General features: G+C 45.6%; 1 protein-coding gene across 1 annotated transcript in view; it reads left to right on the forward strand.

Moving 5' to 3' along the window:
- Positions 1-16582, forward strand: part of C1H12orf43 (chromosome 1 C12orf43 homolog) — a 108344-nt gene that overhangs the window by 27317 nt on the left and 64445 nt on the right. Inside the window, exons 2-3 of the mRNA XM_063913097.1 lie at positions 16327-16387; positions 16465-16563. Coding sequence (XP_063769167.1) covers positions 16327-16387; positions 16465-16563 — 160 coding nt within the window. The remainder of the gene's footprint in view (positions 1-16326; positions 16388-16464; positions 16564-16582) is intronic.

Raw genomic sequence — 16582 nt, forward strand, 5'->3', positions numbered from 1 at the left:
ATGCAGCCAGCAAAAAGGAATGCTTGGTATGTAACGGCCCTATTGTAATCTCTGCTGGTTTGCTAACAGGGTAATGCTGGACTACTCCTGTTACTCCCATGGCTGGAATTGTCCTACCAGTGGTCCTCATGCCCACTGTTGAATTTATCACTGATTTGGCCGCCCCTGTGTCTACAAGAAAGTTTAATGATTTACCAGCTACATTGATTGCAATTTCTGGTTCACTTCCAAGACTTGCAATCAATTTTACTGGCTGCAGATTACAGGTATGGCCACACCCCTATTGGGTATGGTGACCTCCCTGAATCCCGCTGGCAGCAACTACTTGTGAGGGAGTTAGCTGGGAACTACCAGAGGTTTGCCAATCTCTGTTTGGGGGGTATCTTTTTGTTTCCCCTGCATGTGGCTCATAACTCCGTTTCTGCGGACCTTGCTCCCAATGTCGTGTGTCGTGTCGTTGTCTAGGGGGTTGATAAGATTTTTGTACATTTCTCGATCTACAGTCTCGTGCAAAGTGTCCCTGTCTGTGACAAAAATAACATGTTACCACATTTGACTTACCCACAGGGTTTGGTGATGTTAACACAGGCTGTTTTGTGGTCAGGGCCTGTATACTTACTGCCATTAACTTATCACTTTGTTGTTCCCTGTGTCTGGTGATGTTCCTATCATGATCAATAGCAGCCTCTCTCAAAGTAGCCACAGACAGACCTCGCCAACATGGTTGTGTGGTCTGTACCCTAGTCTTTAATGATTCTTTTAAACCATCCATCAGTACCGATACTGCTACTTCTCGATGGTTTATGTTTGTTTTAATGTCCTCTATGCCTGTGTATTTTGCCATTTCTGATAATGCTCTGTGAAAATACTCTGCAGCTGTCTCTGACTCCTTCTGTTTAATGGAGAATATCTTGTTCCATCTGACTACCGCTGGGAAATACTCTTTTAACTGTAAGTTTATTCTTTTTACATTATCTTTGTTGTACACATCTGTAAGAGGTACATCCTGATCTAATCCGCAATCAGCTAAAAATTGAGTTGCGTCAACATTGGAGGGTAAACACGCTCTCAGCAATATCTGCCAGTCTTTATTGTTGGGCTCTACAGTGTTACCTAAGTCTCTGATGTATTTTTGACTGGCAACTAAGTCTTTTCTAGGGTCAGGGAATTCAGACACTATGGTCCTTAATTCCATTCTGGAAAATGGGCTATACATGGCAATGTTCCTCACAGGGGTGACTCCTGATGTGTCAGTTTTCCCATTTGGAACAGCTATTACCCTAACAGGAGTAACTCTAACAACATCACTCTGTGTGGGTTCTACAGCCTGTGGTGAAATGGCTAGAGCATAGTGTATGGTGCCGTACTTACCTGTAGATACGACCTCACCTATCCCTCCGCTAGGGGCCTTTGTTACTAATCTCGTGGGTGGAGCTGTGCCTACTGTGGTCTCTGCTATGGTGGCTGCGAGAGAGAGCGCTGAAATTGTTGCCGATTCGTCTTCTTGATCACACTCCTGAGGAAAGTTCAAAACAGGGTACAACTTGCACGGGTTAATACTTGCATTGGTTAATTGGTTAACATTATCTTTAACATTTACACAATTGCTAAGAGTTTGTTGTTTGTTACACCTTAGTGCGTCATTCTCCGCAACCAATTTCTCTCCTGATATGTATGGTGGCGGTGGGGCCGTGGCTATCAGTTTTCTGATTGAGCCAGATCCCGCCGCCTGAGCCAATCCTCTCTGTATGTCACCCTCCTGTTGCCACAACTGCAAATAATCATAATGCTTGATTCGTCTCTTTGCTGATTTAATGAGACATATCCTTCTCCTTAAATTCGTTAACACTTCTGTGCTGAAGCTACCTACTCTTGGGAATTTCTCCCCGTCATGTACTGTCATTCTCTCCCATTCATCACATAAAGCTTCTGTGTGACTTCCGTATTTCTCACACATTACATACCTTGCCGACCCAATTGGTCGGTTCACTGAATCAACCCGAACCGAGGTTGATCACCCCCTACCTGAACAAGTGGCCCCCATAGTTCGAAGGTGTTGCTTTATTCAACCAACCCTTACGCAAACCAAATGTCCAAAATAGGCTGACGGTGGCGGTTTACCGAGTACCCCACTCACTCGCCCACGCCGACCAATACGACCTGATCACACCGATATGGTGCTGGCGTACTCGACCTAGGGCCCCTGCGACCTGAACCTCTATTTACTGGAACCTGTGAGGGTGATCCGAAGAACACTTACTCTTTCCAGTAACTATTGGTTGCTGGATAGTTCCTGAGTGAGCAGCGAACTTCCCTTAAAATAAAAAAAGTTACACAAATCACGTTAGAATGTACAAATAGCGTTTATGACCTTCGTACACAAATAGTACCGGTCAGGTTTACTAATGTACACAATTACGTGCGGTACAGTCGTTCAGCACATAAGCAACTAATCTTATGTACGGAGCGACCAGTGGAATCGAAAATTGCGGCTGCGAATTCCTTCAGCAAGAGCTTGTATGGCCTATATGGGTGTTGCACCAACCCTTTCTTGGTGTTGTGCCTGTGGACTATATAGCGGACTTCCTTGTCTGCTGTACCTGAACCTGTTGGTCTGCTATGACCTCCTGGTCTGTTACAGTATGACCTCCTGGTCTGCTACACTCTAATGCTCAAATTGTATGTTTTAACCAGGGATGCCTCCCTAGCCACCATGTACGTCACTTACACGCATGTACCTCACGAGAACTCGACTTTTCTTGTGGTTCAACCTGTAAAATTGTATACAACACACTCACTCACCACATGTACACTTTTGTTTCTATTTCTATTTCTGCGCAGAAATTTCTCTTTAGACCAGATGTGTTACAAATTAGGAGAAGGATCTGTTAATTTAAATTTGGAATGTAAAAAAAAATTTGCGCGATTTATCGCCTGGCGTTATTTACCGCGTGGCGCTACTTATCGCGTTGAGAGGAGAGAAAAAAAAAACTTGTGATTTGAGTTACCTGGGCGTACCCGTACGCTCCGTTGCGTAATATACGCTGCGTGCGTCGGCCCTTGGATTGCGTACGCAAGTCTCAGTCTTTTGTTAGAGACACGTGTACGCAAAGCAAAGATCCACCGTAACACAATTTATACGTTTATCAATGTAGATGATCCTTTATCATCTACCACGCACCACACTGACTTCGCCTTGTCTCTCAGGCACAGCTGTGTGTTTGTCTATACTTTAACTATATTATCTTTACTCTTAAACTATGAAATAGTGACAACTCTCTCTAAGCACGTTTATCAACTATAAAACTGGCAAACAGAAGAGTGATATACGAAAATACACAAATGAAAAGGAAATGCAGATATATATGTGTGCGTGCGTGTGTACGCAAGACAGAAAAATAAACAGTTTTAAAAAGACACTATTGTTTTGTTCTTACCTCCGGTTCCCGGATTCCTTCAGCACCCTTTACTAAGAGAAGCAGACGCTTATCCCGTCAGCACCACGAGGAATACAACCTCCCGCCCTTTGCTGATGGATAATGTCTGCTGTATCTACCTAGTGCAGATATGTGAAGGACAGGACGAGCCCGCAATTGATAAAGCTAAATATTTATCGTATATAATACCCTTTATGAGGTCTAAGAACACTACGCTATCTACGTATGAAGTACCGTAAGGGTACGCTAGTTGCGTAACAATCGCTTTGCCGTGATCGAGACGCTCAAGCGTCAAGTTCACTCACGGCCAAGAGATCACAGGCAGGCACGTTATTGGCTGTTGACTAACGTAATGATTCGCTATAGCGTAGCGGACGCTCGGGACCACGAGGAGATCACCAGCGGCGCTGACGCTCACTATATTAAACCTTTGTATCTAAACCATAAACAGTGTATTGTACAGTAAAACCTTAGTGTAATGTTAGAGTGTAAATGCAACACAGTATAACCTTATTACCTTAAAAGCTGTTTGAGCGTCACCGACGCTCTGAGAATACTTAATACTATAAGAAACACACAGATACCGTGCTCAGGGTCCAACGCCTAAAATATATATTATGAATGCTATACTTGCAAAAGAGTTAAACACAATACAAGTCATACACTACAATATAACATAGACTACCTAACCAGATAACTACACAGGAAATACAATATAATACAATTTAAGGGAAAATGAGAGAGAAAGAGAAGGAGAGAGAGAGAGAGAGATTTAGAGAGATTGGCTCGGAATAACAAGAAGATCAATATGATTGCGGAGAAACACTTACGCACAAGGGGAAACGATCGCATGCGCCTCGATATCCAGCTCCCGATTATCAGCAATGAGAACCGTTGAAGAGAGTGAACTGGATATGGTCGGCCTGCCTATTTATGCCCCACACACAATACAATTCAATGGTCCCTACAATCTCATTGTTCATTGGACACAGGAATTCGGCTTCGCATTATAACAAAAGGTCATAGGTTGATTCATACAGGTGGGCTGTGACTGCTTCCAACTGTTCAGGTGGGTGGGATACTGAGTTTCCCGCCGCATGACTAAATAAGAACAAATAATAGTAAATGGACATAAACTTCTTATGTCCATAACTATTCGCATGAGTGATTAATCCGCTCCAAACCAACACCGGAATATTGCTATTTAAATACTCTTCCGATGGGTACCAAACACCACTGCATGACCCCTGTTAGACCCTTCGTACAATACAAAGAGGGATCTCTCTGTTCAGGAACATGCTATATTAACTAAACTTTCAGAATCTATCAAAGGGACCATGATCTACAAAATACATTATTACTGAAAATATGTAACGATTGAGTCGCACGCTACGATCACATAAACTCTACCGTAAATACGCATACCGTGCGCCTGCGGGTGCCCGCGACTGTGAGTATGCGCACGCACGGGAGAGCGCACGCATGCGCAGCGCGGACCAGAATGAGGTGCAAATATGGCAGTGTGTATAGAGATATTTTTCTGACTTTGACAGAAGACATACTTGTTTGGTATTTTTTACTGTGGTATATTCAATAAAATGAATATATGATAGAGGCATGTATTGTAGGTCCCTGCATTTATTTATTTGGATATTATTATTATTTTCCTTTATTTATATGGCGCTACAAGGGTTCCACAGCGCCCAATTACAGAGTACATCTGCACAATGAAAACAGTGACTTACTCTGTACTTGACCCTTAATGTCTTCAACTGTAACTAAGCATAACTACATCAGTAGACGACCCTGAGATAAGTAACCAAAGGAGGCTGAAAACTGCAGGATTTGGGCAGTTGAGGATTATTAAAGTAAGAAAAGGATAAGCGCATGAGGGAAGAGGGCCCTACTCGTGAGAGCTTACATTCTAAAGGGGAGGGGCAGACAGACAAGGGTGACACAGATTGGGTAGACCGAGCATGGTATAGAGGGTTAGGATGTGATATTTGGCTGGGTTTGGTAAAGAAGTGGGTTCTAAGAGCCTGTTTGAAGTTCTGTAGAGAAGTGGAGCGTCTGAGGGGGAGAGGTAGAGAATTCCAGAGTAAGGGAGCAGCACATGAAAAATCTTGGAGTGGTAGGAAGTAATCGGAAGACAGGAGAGTCTGCATGCATTAGCAGAGCGAAGAGGACGGGTGGGAGAGTAAAGGGAGATAAGGTCGGAAATGTAAGTGGGAGAGGAGTGGGTGAGTGCTTTGTAAGTGAGTGTGAGAAGTTTGAATTGGATTCTGAAAGGGAAGGGAAGCTAGTGAAGGGCTTGTAGGAGAGGGGAGGTGGATGTAGTGGTTTGGTGAGGAAGATAAGCCGGGCTGCTGCATTGAGGATAGATTGGAGTGGAGAGAGTTAATTGTCAGGAAGGCCAGTTCGGAGGAGATTACAGTAATCCAGTCTGGAAATAATCAGTGAGTGGATAATTATCTTGGTGGCAACCTGAGTGAGAAAGGGCCTGATCCTGTAAATGTTTTTGAGATGAAAATGACAGGTTTGTGAGAGGTGCTGAATTTGTGGTTTGAAGAAGAGGGAGGAGTTAAGGATTACGCCAAGACAGCGCACTTGGTGGCTAGAGGAGATAGTCATGCCATCAATGGATAATGACATTGTGGGAGGTGAGGTTGTGTGGGAGGGTGGGAAGATGATCACCTTTGTTTTGGACATGTTAAGTTTAAGAAAGCGCTGGGACATCCAGGAAGAAATAGCAGAGACACAGTTGGAGGTACGAGTGAGGAGAGCAAGGGAGAGATCAGGGGAGGAAAGGTAGATTTAAGTGTCATCAGCATAGAGGTGGTATTGGAAGTTAAAAGAACTAATGAGTTCACTTAAAGAGGACGTATAGAGAGAGAAAAGAAGAGGACCAAGAACAGAACTTTAAGGGACACTAACAGTTAGTGGAAGTGTAGGGGGAGGTAGCGTCTTGAGAGGAGACAGAGAAGGAACGATCAGAGAGGAGAGGGCAGTATCACGCAGATCAAGAGAATGAAGGATTTGCAGAAGGAGAGGGTGGTCCACAGTATCAAAAGCAGCAGAGAGGTCAAGAAGACCTCTGGCTGCATGGAGGTCATTGCAGACTTTCGTGAGGGCAGTTTCAGTGAAGTGGAGAGAGAGGAAACCAGACTGGAATGGGTCAAGCAGTGAGTGGGTGGAAAGAAAGGCAGTGAGGTGGTTATAGACAATACACTCAAGGAGTTTGGAGGCAAAAGGGAGGAGAGAGATGGGTTGATAGTTGGAGAGAGTGTTTGGATCAACGGTAAGTTTTTAATGAATAGGAGAGATGAGTGCATGCTTGAAGGCAGATGGGACAGTGCCTGATGAGTTAGAGAAGGTGGGCAAGATGGGAACAGGCAGAAGGAGAGCAGTAGCAGAGGAGGTGGGAGGGGATAGGGTCAAGTGTGGGTGGGGGGGGGGCACAGATGAGGGCCATGACTTCCTCACCAGATACATGGGAGAAAGATGTCAGAGTTGGTGAGAGGGAAGGGGATTGGGTGGAAAGGGATGGGTGATGGCTGGTTGCTGGTCTGGTGGGATGTGATGTCCTGACGTACGGAGTAACGAAGTCGAGCAGACAATGGGGATGGGAGAGGAGGTGGTAGTGGGCAGAGGACGGAATTCACAGTGGCAAAGAGGCGCCGGGGGGTTGGAAGACTTGGCAGACATGAGACTTTTTAATTATGATTGTTTAGCGAGGGAAAGGGCAGCACTGAATGATGAGAACATAAATTTAAAATGGAGGAAGTCTGCCTTAGAGTGTGATTTCCTCCACTGTTGCTCGGCAGTACATAAGCATTTTTGAAGATATCTATTGCATTTGGTGTGCCAGGGTTGAGGTGTTGATCTGCAAGGGTGAATAGTGGTTGGTGGAGCAACAGAGTCAAGAGCAGAAGTAAGAGATGCATTGTATAGGGATGTGGCTTGTTCAGGGCATGAGAGAGAATTGGAGAGAGAAGTTAGTCGAACAGGGATGATAGGGATGGGGTGTCAATAGCCTCAATGTTACGCTTAGTGAGGGTAGCCTTAGGAGGGAGACATGGGGAAGCGGAGATAGATAAGTTGGATGAGAGCAGGTGGTGGTTAGAGAGGGGAATTGGAGAAATCAGAAATATTGCAGCGGTGAGTGAAAACCAGATCCAGTGAGCTCCCGTTCACATGGGAGGGTGAGGTGGTCCACTGGGAGAGACCAAGTGAAGAGGTGAGGCTAAGGGGTTTAGAGGCAGGTGAGTTTGTGTAGTCATCGATAGGGATGTTGAAATCACCTAGGATAATGGAGGGAATGTTAGAAGAGAGGAAGTGAGGTAGCCAGGAAGCAAGGTTGTCGAGGAATATGGCGGAAGTGCCATGTAGATGACAGCACATCGAAGATTAGTAGGTTGGTAGATGCGTATCGCATGGACCTCAAATGTAGAGAATGTGAGGGATGGCTGTGGAGGTATAAGTTGGTATGTGTAGCTAGAGGGTAAAAGGACCCCAACACCACCATCATGGTGTCCCCCGGGTCGTGGTGTGTGTGAGAGAATGTGAGGCCCCCAGCAGAGAAGTGGTATCATAGGGAGTAATCCAGATTTCTTAACGTCCTAGTGGATGCTGGGGACTCCGTCAGGACCATGGGGAATAGCGGCTCCGCAGGAGACAGGGCACAAAAGTAAAAGCTTTAGGATCAGGTGGTGTGCACTGGCTCCTCCCCCTATGACCCTCCTCCAAGCCTCAGTTAGTTAGATTTTTGTGCCCGGCCGAGAAGGGTGCAATCTAGGTGGCTCTCCTAAAGAGCTGCTTAGAGTAAAAGTTTTGTTAGGTTTTTTATTTTCAGTGAGTCCTGCTGGCAACAGGCTCACTGCATCGAGGGACTTAGGGGAGAGAAGTGAACTCACCTGCGTGCAGGATGGATTGGCTTCTTAGGCTACTGGACACCATTAGCTCCAGAGGGAGTCGGAACACAGGTCTCACCCTGGGGTTCGTCCCGGAGCCGCACGCCGACCCCCTTGCAGATGCCGAAAAGTGAAGAGGTCCAGAAACCGGCGGCAGAAGACTTTTCAGTCTTCATAAGGTAGCGCACAGCACTGCAGCTGTGCGCCATTGTTGTCAGCACACTTCATAACAGCGGTCACTGAGGGTGCAGGGTGCTGGGGGGGGCGCCCTGGGCAGCAATGATAGTACCTTATTCTGGCTAAAAATACATCACATATAGCCCCTGGGGGCTATATGGATGTATTTAACCCCTGCCAGGTCTCAGAAAAACGGGAGAAGAAGCCCGCCGAAAAGGGGGCGGGGCCTATTCTCCTCAGCACACAGCGCCATTTTCCCTCACAGAAATGCTGGTGGGATGGCTCCCAGGCTCTCCCCTGCACTGCACTACAGAAACAGGGTTAAAACAGAGAGGGGGGGCACTGATTTGGCGATATGACTACATATATTAAAATGCTATAAGGGAAAAGCACTTATATAAAGGTTGTCCCTGTATAATTATAGCGTTTTTGGTGTGTGCTGGCAAACTCTCCCTCTGTCTCCCCAAAGGGCTAGTAGGTCCTGTCCTCTATCAGAGCATTCCCTGTGTGTGTGCTGTGTGTCGGTACGTGTGTGTCGACATGTATGAGGACGATGTTGGGAGGCGGAGCAAATTGCCTGTAATGGTGATGTCACTCTCTAGGGAGTCGACACCGGAATAGATGGCTTATTTAAGGAATTACGTGATAATGTCAACACGCTGCAAGTCGGTTGACGACATGAGACGGCCGGCAAACATATTAGTATCTGTCCAGGCGTCTAAAACACCGTCAGGGACGTTATAATGCCCATTTTACCTCAGTCGGTCGACACAGACACAGACACGGACACTGACTCCAGTGTCGACGGTGAAGAAACAAACGTATTTTCCTTTAGGGCCACACGTTGCTTGTTAAGGGCAATGAAGGAGGTGTTACATATTTCTGATACTACAAGTACCACAAAAAAGGGTATTATGTGGGGTGTGGAAAAACTACCTATAGTTTTTCCTGAATCAGATAAATTAAATGAAGTGTGTGATGAGGCGCGGGGTTCCCCCGATAGAAAATTATTGGCGGTATACCCTTTCCCGCCAGAAGTTAGGGCGCGTTGGGAAACACCCCTTAGGGTGGATAAGGCGCTCACACGCTTATCAAAACAAGTGGCGGTACCGTCTCCAGATACGGCCGCCCTCAAGGAGCCAGCTGATAGGAGGCTGGAAAATATCCTAAAAAGTATATACACACATACTGGTGTTATACTGCGACCAGCGATCGCCTCAGCCTGGATGTGCAGCGCGGGGGTGGCTTGGTCGGATTCCCTGACTGAAAATATTGATACCCTTGACAGGGACAGTATTTTATTTACTATAGAGCATTTAAAGAATGCATTTCTATATATGCGAGATGCACAGAGGGATATTTGCACTCTGGCATCAAGAGTAAGTGCGATGTCCATATCTGCCAAAAGATGTTTATGGACACGACAGTGGTCAGGTGATGCAGATTCCAAACGGCACAAAGATGTATTGCCGTATAAAGGGGAGGAGTTATTTGGGGTCGGTCCATCGGACCTGGTGGCCACGGCAACTGCTGGGAAATCCACCGTTTTTACCCTAAGTCACATCTATGCAGAAAAAGACACCGTCTTTTCAGCCTCAGTCCTTTCGTCCCCATAAGCATATCTGCCCAGGGATAGAGGAAAGGGAAGAAGACTGCAGCAGGCAGCCCATTCCCAGGAACAGAAGCCTTCCACCGCTTCTGACAAGTTCTCAGCATGACGCTGGGGCCGTACAGGACCCCTGGATCCTACAAGTAGTATCCCAGGGGTACAGATTGGAAAGTCGAGACGTTTCCCCTCGCAGGTTCCTGAAGTCTGCTTTACCAACGTCTCCCTCCGACAGGGAGGCAGTATTGGAAACAATTCACAAGCTGTATTCCCAGCAGGTGATAATCAAAGTACCCCTCCTACAACAAGGAAAGGGGTATTATTCCACACTATATTGTGGTACTGAAACCAGAAGGCTCGGTGAGACCTATTCTAAATCTGAAATATTTGAACACTTACAAAGGTTCAAATCAAGATGGAGTCACTCAGAGCAGTGATAGCGAACCAGGAAGAAGGGGACTATATGGTGTCCTGGGACATCAGGGATGCTTACCTCCATGTCCCAATTTGCCCTTCTCACCAAGGGTATCTCAGGTTCGTGGTACAGAACTGTCACTATCAGTTTCAGACGCTGCCGTTTGGATTGTCCACGGCACTCCGGGTCTTTACCAAGGTAATGCCCGAAATGATGATTCTTCTTCGAAGAAAATGGACGACCTCCTGATAAGAGCAAGGTCCAGAGAACAGTTGGAGGTCGGAGTAGCACTATCTCAAGTAGTTCTACGACAGCACGGGTGGATTCTAAATATTCCAAAACCGCAGTTGTTTCCGACGACACGTCTGCTGTTCCTAGGGATGATTCTGGACACAGTCCAGAAAAAGGTGTTTCTCCCGGAGGAGAAAGCCAGGGAGTTATCCGAGCTAGTCAGGAACCTCCTAAAACCAGGAAAAGTGTCAGTGCATCATTGCACAAGAGTCCTGGGAAAAATGGTGGCTTATTACAAAGCGATTCCATTCGGCAGATTCCACGCAAGAACTTTTCAGTGGGATCTGCTGGACAAATGGTCCGGATCGCATCTTCAGATGCATCAGCGGATAACCCTATCTCCAAGGACAAGGGTGTCTCTCCTGTGGTGGTTACAGAGTGCTCATCTTCTAGAGGGCCGCAGATTCGGCATTCAGGATTGGATGCTGGTGACCACGGAGGCCAGCCTGAGAGGCTGGGGAGCAGTCACACAGGGAAAAAATTTCCAGGGAGTGTGATCAAGTCTGGAGACTTTTTCTCCACATAAATATACTGGAGCTAAGGGCAATTTATAATGCTCTAAGCTTAGCAAGACCTCTGCTTCAAGGTCAGCCGGTATTGATCCAGTGGGACAACATCACGGCAGTCGCCCACGTAAACAGACAGGGCGGCACAAGAAGCAGGAGGGCAATGGCAAAAACTGCAAGGATTTTTCGCTGGGCGGAAAATCATGTGATAGCACTGTCAGCAGTGTTCATTCCGGGAGTGGACAACTGGGAAGCAGACTTCCTCAGCAGGCACGACCTCCACCCGGGAGAGTGGGGACTTCATCGGGAAGTTTTCCACATGATTGTGAACCATTGGGAAAGACCAAAGGTGTACATGATGGCGTCCCGCCTGAACAAAAAACTGGACAGGTATTGCGCCAGGTCAAGAGACTTTCAGGCAATAGCTGTGGACGTTCTGGTAACACCGTGGGCGTACCAGTCGGTGTATGTGTTCCCTCCTCTGCTTCTCATACCCAAGGTATTGAGAATTATAAGACGTAGAGGAGTAAGAACTATACTCGTGGCTCCGGATTGGCCAAGAAGGACTTGGTACCCGGAACTTCAAGAGATACTCACAGAGAACTCATGACCTCTGCCGCTAAGAAGGGACTTGCTTCAGCACGTACCATGTCTGTTCCAAGACTTACCGCGGCTCCGTTTGACGGCATGGCGGTTGAACGCCGGATCCTAAGGGAAAAAGGCATTCCGGAAGAGGTCATTCCTACCCTGGTCAAAGCCAGGAAGGACGTGACCGCACAACATTATCACCACATGTGGCGAAAATATGTTGCGTGGTGTGAGGCCAGGAAGGCTCCACGAAGAAATTTCAACTCGGTCGATTCCTGCATTTCCTGCAAACAGGAGTGTCTATGGGCCTCAGATTGGGGTCCATTAAGGTTCAGATTTCGGCCCTGTCGATTTTCTTCCAGAAAGAATTGGCTTCAGTTCCTGAAGTCCAGAAGTTTGTCAAGGGAGTACTGCATATACAACCCCCTTTTGTGCCTCCAGTGGCACTGTGGGATCTCAACGTAGTTCTGGGATTCCTCAAATCACATTGGTTTAAACCGCTCAAATCTGTGGATTTGAAATATCTCACATGGAAAGTGACCATGATGTTGGCCCTGGCCTCGGCCAGGCGAGTGTCAGAATTGGCGGCTTTGTCTCACAAAAGCCCATATCTGATTGTCCATTCGGACAGGGCAGAGCTGCGGACTCGTCCCCAGTTTCTCCCTAAGGTGGTGTCTGCGTTTCACCTGAACCAGCTTATTGTGGTACCTGCGGCTACTAGGGACTTGGAGGACTCCAAGTTGCTAGATGTTGTCAGGGCCCTGAAAATATCGGTTTCCAGGACGGCTGGAGTCAGGAAAACTGACTTGCTGTTATCCTGTATGCACCCAACAAACTGGGTGCTCTTGCTTCTAAGCAGACGATTGCTAGTTGGATGTGTAGTACAATTCAGCTTGCACATTCTGTGGCAGGCCTGCCACAGCCAAAATATGTAAATGCCCATTCCACAAGGAAGGTGGGCTCATCCTGGGCGGCTGCCCGAGGGGTCTCGGCATTACAACTCTGCCGAGCAGCTACGTGGTCGGGGGGAGAACACGTTTGTAAAATTCTACAAATTTGATACCCTGGCTAAAGAGGACCTGGAGTTCTCTCATTCGGTGCTGCAGAGTCATCCGCACTCTCCCGCCCGTTTGGGAGCTTTGGTATAATCCCCATGGTCCTGACGGAGTCTCCAGCATCCACTAGGACGTTAGAGAAAATAAGATTTTACTTACCGATAAATCTATTTCTCGTAGTCCGTAGTGGATGCTGGGCGCCCATCCCAAGTGCGGATTGTCTGCAATACTTGTACATAGTTATTGGTACAAAAATCGGGTTATTATTGTTGTGAGCCATCTTTTCAGAGGCTCCGCTGTTATCATGCTGTTAACTGGGTTTAGATCACAAGTTATACGGTGTGATTGGTGTGGCTGGTATGAGTCTTACCCGGGATTCAAAATCCTTCCTTATTGTGTACGCTCGTCCGGGCACAGTATCCTAACTGAGGTCTGGAGGAGGGTCATAGGGGGAGGAGCCAGTGCACACCACCTGATCCTAAAGCTTTTACTTTTGTGCCCTGTCTCCTGCGGAGCCGCTATTCCCCATGGTCCTGACGGAGTCCCCAGCATCCACTACGGACTACGAGAAATAGATTTATCGTTAAGTAAAATCTTATTTTCTGCAATGGCCAGGAGATGCAGGGAGTTGGAAATGAAAAGGTCATGAGTAGGGGCCAATTTGTTGCAAACAGAGCTGACATTCCAGAGGGCACAGGATAGGGGGTGTCAATGAGATTATCAGGGTTGCTGTAGCGTTGAGGTAAGATTAATTTGGAAGGAAGGGATACAGAGGGTGTAATGATGGTGCTGGGACCTTGGCTAGGAAGGGAGACTGCAGGAGTGAGGCATGGAGGGAGTGTAGTATGATAAGGAGCAGAAGTAAATTGCAATGGGGAAACAGAAGAGGATGCGAAGGGTGGCAGAAGATAGGATAGGAGACAGAGAAGAGGAGAAAGGATGAGATGTAGGAGACTGGGGGGGAGATGTACTAAGCCTGAAAAGTGATAAATATCACTGTGATAAAGCACCAGCCAATAGGCTCCTAACTGCCATGTCACAGGCTGTGTTTGAAAAATGACAGTTAGGAGCCGATTGGCTGGTGCTTTATCACAGTGATATTTATCACTTTTCAAGCTTAGTACATCTGGCCCTGGGAGAGAAGGATAGAGGTGGTAACGGGACAGAATAAAGGATTAGGAAGACAAGGATTAATGGGAGATGTTGCCAGCCTGGCCATAGTGTGGATAGTGAAATGAGAATAGGAGGAGGAGTCTGTTAGTGTCCTCTTTAGGGGAATTTGCTGAGACACCCACTCATAGAAGCATTGGCAACTGACTTAGTGTTCTTCATTACTAAATAATAACTCTGACTGTAGAATGATGGACTTCAAATTTTATGAATATTACAATTTCCAACTTGATGACCGTGCATCGGAAGTAACTGGAAATGTCTTTTCTCATTGACATGGTGCTAAAACAATTTTTTAAAAAAGTGAATGCTCCAGACTAACCCGCCAAAGCTTCTGGCTTTACATAGAGGTGGTAGCACTTCTTGAGCAGTATCCTGGGGGTTGGTATAGGAATCCTGTTTGTCTAAAACCCGATATCCAGCGGGTTGTGGTGTATATTGTAACTCTAACCATCCCATCCTGCAGTCTAACCCTAACCTTAAAACTGTAACTGCCCCCCCTCATAGCCTAACCTTTAAAAATAACCCCAACCCTAATACTCACCTTGGGCATAGTCGGCACTTTGTGAGTAGGGGTTATGGTGTCTGGATTCTGACTACATCCCACCCACTTTTGAATTAAAAAAAAAAAAAAAAAATATATATATATATATATATATATATATATATATATATATATATATATATAAGCTTCCGGAAAGAAACAGCGGCACTCGAGGATTTTGTAAATGGTAAAGAGTGTATTCAAAATCGTTTACATGATTCATGTAAACGGATTTTGAATACACTCTTTACCATTTACAAAATCCTCGAGTGCCGCTGTTTCTTTCCGGAAGCTTGCATCATCACCACAGAAGGCACCGAGGTTTGAGACGCCTGACAGGAGAGTGCCAGTCCCATTTGGGAAGTATATATATATATATATATATATATATATATATATATATATATATATATATATATATATATATATATATATATATATATATATATATGTGTGTGTGTAGAAAAAACGGCTGCGGCACTCAGGGTCTTGTAAAGAGGTCAAATTTGTATTTGCATCACAAAATAAAACACCAACGTTTCGGGGTGTCTAGCCCCGTTGTCAAGATGTGAGAGTGACTCTCACATCTTGACAACGGGGCTAGACACCCCGAAACGTTGGTGTTTTATTTTGTGATGCAAATACAAATTTGACCTCTTTACAAGACCCTGAGTGCCGCAGCCGTTTTTTCTACATATCCATTTCTCCTGAGTGCACCGGGGCAGGTATTCATTAGGAGGAGTGCCGGGCTAATAAAATATATATATATATATATATATATATATATACATACATACATACATACATACATACATACATACATACATATATATACACATATACACACACATACATATACACACACATACACACACATACATACATACACACACATATACATACATACACATACATACACACACATACACACACACATACACATACACATATACACACACACATATACATATATATACACACACACATATACATATATATACACACATACAATTCAACGCAAATTGAATAGCACCGGAAGGAGCTCCTGGAGCTATTCAACTCAATGTTATGTCGGGGAATACGCATAATTACGCCTTAAACATGGTGTATAGTCGTGAGAACCGGCATTATGTGACTTAAGTGCTGCGCACGATGCTGTTTCTGGCACGCTAAGGCCATAAAACAGCATCGTGCCAGCACTTTGTGTCAGATTTCTGCTCGCACTCCCAGAGGGTTGCGAAAAGAAATCCTCTCGTTGGGCATCACAACACACTAAATTGAATTGACCCCATTCTTACAATCCAATTGTATTTTTGAATATAGTAAATGAACATGCTCTGCTGCCCCATAGTGCTGCGTACAAACATCAGCGAGAACGTGCCATGAAGGATGCAAGTTCGGGTGTCGTTGCCACTGCTTATACTCCATTGCAATGGCTACTTATCCCCTTTGCCTGTAATTGTGCTGACACCTATGTCTTGAATCTGTTTTAGTTTACTTATATTTTTGTCACATTTATGTTCCTTTTTGTTGTGGCTGATATTGAAGTCTATGTCAGTGTTTTTGCCCCATATAGAACATTTTTATAGTCCTTCTCATGATTTAAGTAGCTTTGTGTATATTGCAGGAATAGACAAATCTGTACGATGTCTGCAAAATCCAATCAGTCCTGTTATCCCAAGCTTAAGGTATGTATTGCTATTCATCATAAGCAAGTAAGTTATATTTCTATATCTGTGATCCTAAACATTTGACATCACTGCAGGGTACGTCCTGACTGCCACGAGCATGATGGAAATGAACTGGAAACTACCCCTGAATTCCGCACACATGTGGCCAGAAAGCTCTCTGCCATACTGGACAGGTAAATAGAAGGGGTCTTG

Source organism: Pseudophryne corroboree, chromosome 1, assembly GCF_028390025.1.
Source record: "Pseudophryne corroboree isolate aPseCor3 chromosome 1, aPseCor3.hap2, whole genome shotgun sequence".
NCBI classification, from domain to species: domain Eukaryota; kingdom Metazoa; phylum Chordata; class Amphibia; order Anura; family Myobatrachidae; genus Pseudophryne; species Pseudophryne corroboree.